The 8416-nt window shown below is 46.7% G+C and overlaps 1 protein-coding gene across 1 annotated transcript; it reads left to right on the forward strand.

Moving 5' to 3' along the window:
* The first annotated feature begins 22 nt into the window (after positions 1-22).
* grcc10 (gene rich cluster, C10 gene) lies at positions 23-7418 on the forward strand. The gene is made up of 3 exons (XM_020523544.2): positions 23-200; positions 861-1037; positions 6401-7418. The coding sequence occupies exons 1-3, from the start codon at positions 131-133 to the stop codon at positions 6538-6540; spliced, it is 387 nt and encodes a 128-aa protein (XP_020379133.1). The 5' UTR covers positions 23-130; the 3' UTR covers positions 6541-7418.
* Positions 7419-8416: the final 998 nt, after the last annotated feature.

Below are 8416 nucleotides of genomic sequence, written 5' to 3' on the forward strand. Positions count from 1 at the left end.
GGTCCTCCGGCCTCGGGGTGGCGCTCTGAGACCCGGGCTGCAGGCCCTGTCCTCTGCCCCTCGGTGTCTACGGCCCAGGCCGGTGTCTGAGGGGCCTCGGGCTCGATTACTCTGGTGGGGAGAGGCTGCAATGGCGGCGGCGGCGGCGCCTCAACAGCAGCAACAACCGGCGGGCGGCCTGAGCCTGGAGCAGGCGAAAGGTGAGAGAGGGACGCCTGGGGGATTTGGAGGAGGCCTGGGGGTTTGGAGGAGGCCTGGGGATTGGAGGAGGCCGGTGCTGGAGGGTTTAAGATGTAGGGAGAGGATGAATATTTTCCCTGGAGCATCAGAGGCAGAGGGGTGACCTTATAGAGGTTTACGAGGGGCGTGGATAGGGTGAATAGACAAGGTTTTTTCCCCAGCAGTTATACATTGCTATTTCATAATTTCCCCAGGGTAGGGGGAGTCCAAAACTAGAGGGGCATAGATTTAAGGTGAGAGGGTAAAGATATAAAGCGGACCTGAGGGGCAACATTTTCACACAGAGGGTGGTGCGTGTATGGAATGAGCTGGCAGAGGAAGTGGTGGAGGCTGGTACAATTACAACATGTAAAAGGCATCTGGAAGGGTACATGAATAGGAAAGGTTTAGAGGGATAAGGGCCAAATGCTGGCAAGTGGGACTAGATTTATTTAGGATATCTGGTCAGCATGGACGTGTTGGACCGAAGGGTCTGTTTTCGTGCTGTATAGCCCTATGACTGTATTTCTAGTTGATGTGCCTTAGGTAGTCTTAGCATCAGCCGTGCTCGCTGTAACACTGACACTGATTCACCCCTCTCCCTCCCTCTCTCCCTCCCTCTCTGTGCCGCCTTTCCTCAGTGGTGTTGGGCGAAGTGATCAAGGCTTTCAGTTCCCCTGAGAATGCCATGAGGATGGAGGAGGCTCGTGACAACGCCTGTAACGACATGGGCAAGATGCTACAGTTTGTGCTGCCCGTGGCCACCCAGATCCAGCAGGACGTTATCAAATCGTACGGCTTCAGTAACGATGGAGAAGGCAAGTCCGCAAGCTGTGGAAATCCAATCAGAGCCTCACTCCAGGATGGGGACATCCCATGTGGGGAGATTATGCTTTAGTTATAGAGGGTACTGGTAAGACCACATCTGGAGAACTGTGTACAGTATTGATAGTAAGAACTGCCAGTTCTGGAGTAGAGATAACACAGTGTGCAGCTGGAGGAACACAGCAGGCCAGGCAGCATCAGAGGAGCAGGAAAGTTGACGTTTCGAGTTGGATTTCTGAAGAAGGGTCCCGACCCAAAACGTCAACTTTCCTGCTCCTCTGATGCTGCCTGGCCTGCTGTGTTCCTCCAGCTCCATGCTGTGTACAGTATTGGTCTCCTTATGTAAGCAAATGGTTCAGAGATGGTTTACTGGACTAAGATGTAATGGATGGGTTTTGATATGAGGAAAGGTTGGAGCGGCTGGGCTTATACTGCTGGAGTTCAGATGACTGAGAAATGATTTGCTTTAGATATATAAGGTCCTGATGATCTTTATATTGTAGATGTGGAGAGAATGTTTCCTTTTGTGGTAGAGTATAGAGGTGGGGTCACTAGTTTAAAAAAAACCAGTGGTCGCTCTTTTTAACCAGATAAGGCAAATATTCTTCTCAGTGGGCCATGAGTCTTTGGCACTTTCTTCCTGAAAGGTTGGTAGAGAAGACTATTTTTCAGGGAACTCTAGATAGATTCTTTTTGAGGGGTAGGCAGGAATGTGGACTTCAGATTACAGACAGGGCAGCCATGATCTTTCAGGAATGGCCTTGCTGTTGTTCTCGTGGACCCTACTGTCCTGTGATGCAGACTGCCCTCACTGCTGCAGACCTCTGACTCCGTGTGGAGCCTTCCCCACTCTGCACTAGCTCCCTTCATGTAAGGGACCTTGGAACCACCCCTCCAACCTGGAGCTTTCCCTCCATGGTGGAGCCCACCAACACAGCCTTCCACCTGGGTGTCTCCTCCTCTGGTTAAGCCTTAGGCGGATTGTGAGGTATGAGCCCTGTGGTAAGTTTTAATGGGACAAAGGATTCAGCCTCGAACACAAGTGGACTGGCAGTAATCGATTCGCCTCTTACCATGTTCCAAAGGATCCTTGGGTTTATAAATAGAAGTTTAGAGAATAAAAGCAACAAAGTGATGCTACATTTCGACAAATCATTGCTTAGACCACATTTGGAGTATTGTGTTCAGTTCTGGGCACCTTATTTAAGGAAGGATTTTAAAGTCCTAGAGAGAGTGCAAAGGAGATTTACTAAAAAGACACCAGGAATGTGAGATTTTAGAGACAAGGAAAGATTTGAGAAACTGGGCTTTTTCTCCTTAGAGCAGAGAAGATTCAGATGTGATCTCATTGAGATGTTCAAAATTATGACAATTTTGACAGGGGAAAGCACTTCTAGTTGGTGTGTCAGTTACTAGGGATCGCAACTTCACGATTGTCAGCCAGAGAGCCAGGAGTCAGCTAAGGAGAAACTATTTCACTCGGAGTTGTTAGGATTTGGAATGCGCTGTTTGGGAGAGTGATGGTGGCTGGTTCCATAGAAGGTTTCAAAAGAAAGCTGGACATGCATTTGAAATTGATTAATTTAGAGGGCTATAGAAATGGGACTGGAGACCGGGACTAACTGGGTAGCTCCTTCAGGACCCGATACAGACATGATGGGCCAAATGGCCTCCTACTGTAAAATTCTCTACTTCAATTATTTGCTAAACCTTGGGCTGGGTGCAAACATCTGAGAAAAATAGGTTTTATTAATCGTTTGTGAGCATCGCTAACCAGACCAGCCTTTGTTATTGATCCCTAATTGCCCGAAGAGTTGGTGGTGAAATGCTGCAGCGAGTGTGGTGTAGGTGCCCCACAGGATATATAAGAAGGAAATTCCAGGATTTTGACTCAGTGACACTGAAGATTCAGGGATATGTTTCCAAGTCAGGGCAGTCTGTGGCTTGGAAGGGAGCTTGCAGGTGGTGGTGTCACTTAGGAATTTGGAACAGAATTAGGCCATTCAGCTCCTGAGCTTGCTCTGCCATTCATTAAGATCATGTTTGTGTTTTGAATTCCACATTCCTATCTGTGCCCAATAACCTTTTATTCCCAACCTTACACGAAGCTTTCCACCTCTGTTTTAAAAATGTTCAATGATTTCCCCCCTTCTGAGGCAGAGTGTTTCAAATTACACAGGAGTCTGGGAGAAAGAAATTCTCCCGGTCTCCATCCTGAAAGGGCAATCCCAGAATTTTAAAACAGTCCCTAATTCTGGACTGACTCACGAGCCCCACCTTGTCAAGACTCTTCAGGATTTTGTACATGTCAAGCAAGCCACCCCTCACTCTTCTAAACTCCAGTGGAAACAAGGTCAGCCTCTCCTTAAGGTAGCCTGCTCATTCCCAGGGGCAATCTCGTAAATATTCTCTGAGCTGCTTACGTTCTCCCTAAAATGAGAAGACCAATACTAACAACAAAGGAAGAAAGCTTTAATTTCCTTGGCACACTAGAATTTAGACCAACACAAGATTGGTCATGATTTCACCAATGTCGGCAAGAGAGCTAGGAGTGAGATGAGGAGAAACTTCTTTACTCGGGGAGTTGTTAGGATTTTTGAATGCACCGCCTGGGAGAGTGGTGGAGGCTGATTCCATTGGAAGTTTCAAAAGAGAGCTGGATATATATTTGAACATGATGAATTTGGAGGGCTAAGGAGATAAGGCTGGAGAATGGGACTAGCTGGGGAGCTCTTTCCAGAGCAGATACAGACACAGTGGGTCAAATAACTTCCTTCTGTACTGTAAGATTCTAAGAAGACAGTTGTACTTTAGCCTCAAAAACACTTTTTTCAAATAACTGACAAAAATACTTCTGCTCAAAAAAGCTACCATCCAAAACACACTTTTCGCAGTCTTGGTGGGGTCTTAGTTATTGCACTTCTTTGAAGATGGAGCATTTTTAACCAGGTTATTACAACCCTAACTCAACCCATGATTTACATTTAAATTAAGATGGTTTCTCATTACAGTAACATCCATTACATTATTTTAGCATCCAGTTGTTCCTGCACGTATGCAGCCTTAAGCTAGAGATTCAACATTAATTTTCCAGCAACTCATTATCAGTTGAGTTGCTCCCAGTGAGTATTCCTTTGTTGAGAAGTTTAAGACTCTTCTGTCTCCTTTGAAACTTCCCTCTATCCACTACTGTTGAAGCCTCATTCTTCCTCTGCTACCCCTGGGAGTTTTGACCCCTGGCAAACCCCTTGGAATTCCAGCAATAGCATGATAAGGTGCCTTGCCAGCAGCTGCTCCTCCAATCACAGGCCGGTTCTGTGCCATGCTCACTGCTAATAGGTTTGCAAGCAAGCCTATCAGCAGCCAGTGTAGGTGAGACCCAACCAGTGGCTGGGGCACTGTGAGAGAGAGAGACAGGGTTTATGACTGAGGAATAAGCTTCCCACGTCCTCTGTCTCTCTCACACATACAAGATTGACCTTTCCCTGATTGATCGCCCCATTCACCGACTTTTCCCAGGCATTTTGGTAGCCTATGGGAATTCACCTGCTTCCCCTTCCTCATCATATGTACTCTGAGTGATAATTCATCGCCTTTTCCTGGTGAGAGAGTAACACATCACTCTTATAACTTTGTGTAAACAGTTGCCTCTAGATGTCACCCCAAACTGCCCAGTTCTACATAGAGATCAAGCCCCGCCCTTGGTCTGGGCACCCCCACACCCCACCCTCACCCGGGCTAGTAGTGCCTCTTGATCTGCCATAAAGAATCTGTTCAGCATGATTGAATCACCCTTTGGAGGATCTGACTTTGTCCCTGTTCTCCTGATTTGACCCTTTAAGCTGCTACAAAGAGCCTATCATGCTTGAATCACATGAGCCTTAACTCACAGAGTGTCAGGATATGAGACAAGCATACAGACCTGAGGCCTGTTTTGCCCTACCAAATGATCCTGGCTGATCATCTGTCTTAATTCCACTCTCCTGCCCACTCCCCACATCCCTTTATTCCCTCAGAATATCTGCCTGCTTCAGACTTAAATTTACTCAATGATGGGGCATCCACAATCCTCTAGGGTAGAGAATTCCAAAGATTCACAACCCTCTGAGCAATGAGATTTCTCTTCACCTTAGGACAAAATGCTCGAAATCGCCCACCCCCTCACAATCCCGAACCCCAGCCCATAACTTCCTCAGTGAGTGAAACTACCTCTGTGTCTACGTTGACAAGGCCTCTTCAGAATCTTGAATTTTTCATCAAAAAGGAGCAGAAGTAGGCCACTTGCCCCATCGTGTGCTCCCCATTCGGTGAGATTGTGTTTGATCTGATAAGCTTCAGCTTCCCAGCGTTTCATTGAGGTCACCTCTCATTCTTCCAAACTCTCTACAGTATGTGCCCGTTTGATTCAACCTCTCGTCATGGATCAACCCCGTCATCCCATGAATGATTCTAGTAATCCTGTGCAGGATCACCTCCAGTGCGAGTATATTTCAGCTTAAAACTGGAGGCAAACAGTATTCCAGGCATGGGTTCACCAAATCCCTGTACAATCATTGTAAGAAGCCCATACTCCAACTCACGATCTCCTTACCATAAAGGCTGTTTTCGTAAAATGTATGTATCATTCTATATAGGAAAGTTTTGAATGCATTGGAGACAGTGCACAGTTGATTTACAAGAATGGTTCCAGTTTTGAGAAATCTCAGCTATGAGGAGAGAGATCGGAGAAGTTGGGACTGTTCTACCTGGAGAGAGGGAGGAGTTGTGAGAGAGGTTTTCAAAACCATGAGAGGCCTGGATACACTAGATAGGAAGAAAGTGTTCTGGTTCATAAAAGGATCATGAATCAGAGAGGATCAGATTTAAAGTGATTTGCAGAAGAAGTAAATGCAAACTGAGAAAAAATATTTTTTCACAGCAAATTGTTAGGAAATGGAATGCACTTCCCGGAAGTGTGGTAGAGGCAGGCTCAATTGAGACATTCAAGAGGGCATGTAAGGATTATTGGAATAAAAGTAATGTGCAAGGGGATGGGGAGAAGGCAGGAGATTGGCACTAGGTATTGATGCTCATTGGAGGACTGGTGCAGGCATGGTGGTCCGAATGGCCGCCTGAGCTCTAACACTGCTGTTATGCTGAAGTAAAATACTATAGATGCTGGAAATCTGATGTAAGAAATAGGCACTGCGCAAACTCAGGCAGGTCTGGGAGCAGATATTTCGAGTCAGATGTGACTCTTCTTTGGAAATGCATTTTTGCGGCTCCCTGGTTTTCTGCTGTTGCAAGGTGACTCGCTGTTATAAACCTGTTTGCAGCTCCTCCATGATTCGCCTGTGTCTCCTTTTGTCTTTTAAAGGGGTGCTGAAGTTTGCTCGTATCATCAAGACCTACGAAGGTCAGGACCCTGAGATAGCGGCTATGTCCTCCAAGCTGAAGTCCATGTTTCTGCCTCCGATGATGGTCCCCCCGCACAGCAGTGGTATCTCCACGTCGTAGCTTTCCTGAGAAAGAGAGGGGTGGAGAGGGCGCTGGATCTCTGGGTCCAGATGGTGCCTTTATTTTAGAAAAGAATTGTTTTTTTCCAGCGCCACCGAACAATCACTGACTCTGGTGTGTTCAGAACATTTCTCTTCCACATCCCCTCCACACCTACCTATCGCATACCCCCAGGCTGCTTGTGTTCCTGCCTGCCACTCTGAGCATCTGCCTCCTTTGTACCTTCGGAGGAAGTGCCAACACACTGAGGAGGGCATTGTGCCCTACAGGTGGAGCACTCCGTGACTGAGGGCACGGGAGCTAGGCAGGGTGAGCTGACGGGTATCAGTCTGCCTGGCTCCCCCCCCCCCCCCACCAACAAAAAAAACCCACCAGCCGGCTTGGTTCCTCTTTTTGTCAGTAACTAAGGATGTGGTTCAGCTGTTATACGGCACCTCCCCCTCCCACAATAGGGCATGTGAATTTATTCAAACTCGTAAGGCAGAGCTGCCGGGGGAAAGGAGGAACACATCGAGCCTGCCTGGCGCTGGAACGGCGTCAGGTCAGATTCATAGCGGCTCCAGGACTGAGTGGAGATATCCAGCTGTCCTCACGGACACTCAGCCACGGCTCTGCTGGCCTCTGGTTTATTCCGCAATTGTACGGGACTGTGGGTTGTGGGGGGTGTGGGGAGGAGGTGTACCACAAAACCCGCATTGTTCTTATCTGCCACCCACTGCCTGCATCACGTCCCTTCTTGACTGACACAAATAAATACACAGAGACACACACACACACACACACAGAATAAACACACACACACACAGACATAAACACAGACACAAACACACAGACATAAACACAGACACACACACAAACACACTGACATAAACACACACTGACATAAACACAGACACACACAAACACACTGACATAAACACACACACACAAACACACTGACATAAACACAGACACACGCATAAACACAAACACACTGACATAAACACAAACACACTGACATAAACACACACACAAACACACTGACATAAACACAGACACACACACAAACACACTGACATAAACACACACACACACACAAACACACTGACATAAACACAGACACACGCACAAACACACTGACATAAACACAGACACACGCACAAACACACTGACATAAACACACACGCACAAACACACTGACATAAACACAGACACACACAAACACACTGACATAAACACACACACACACAAACACACTGACATAAACACACACACACAGACATAAACACACACACAAACATAAACACAGACACACACAAACACACTGACATAAACACAGACACACACACAGACATAAACACACACACAAACACACAGACATAAACACAGACACACACAAACACTGACATAAACACAGACACACGCACAAACACACTGACATAAACACACACACGCACAATCACACTGACATAAACACACACGCACAAACACACTGACATAAACACACACACAAACACACTGACATAAACACACACACAGTTTCCATTCGAGACTCTCAATCTGATAGCCTCGGCTGTAAACTCACCACAAGCGTAGGAAGAAAAGGCGCCGTGCGGTTGAATTGAAACAGGACTGCCTATATTTACGAGGCTTTGGTTTTGTTTTCAATTTGCATTTTGAAGAACTCTAAGGAAATAGAAACACAGAACGCACTGGGGCAGTGTTTCACCTCTGCATGTTCAAAGGCAGTTCCCTCTTCATCCTAGCCACTGACCACAAACAGACTTCCTGTCTTTAACACTGTGAGACCTAACTGCAGTAACAGGACAAGTTTAAAAATACTTAATGCCGCCCTCTATGGAATGGACAGCAGTAAAACAGGAGTGATTTAACATCA

Source organism: Rhincodon typus, chromosome 35, assembly GCF_021869965.1.
Source record: "Rhincodon typus isolate 14 chromosome 35, sRhiTyp1.1, whole genome shotgun sequence".
Classification (NCBI taxonomy): domain Eukaryota; kingdom Metazoa; phylum Chordata; class Chondrichthyes; order Orectolobiformes; family Rhincodontidae; genus Rhincodon; species Rhincodon typus.

Bases quoted from the DNA above. Each gene is read 5' to 3' on its own strand.
- grcc10 (XM_020523544.2), top strand. From the start codon at position 131: ATGGCGGCGGCGGCGGCGCCTCAACAGCAGCAACAACCGGCGGGCGGC. The intron at 201-860 runs GTGAGAGAGGGA...GCCTTTCCTCAG, and splicing joins GAGCCTGGAGCAGGCGAAAG to TGGTGTTGGGCGAAGTGATC. The intron at 1,038-6,400 runs GCAAGTCCGCAA...TGTCTTTTAAAG, and splicing joins CTTCAGTAACGATGGAGAAG to GGGTGCTGAAGTTTGCTCGT.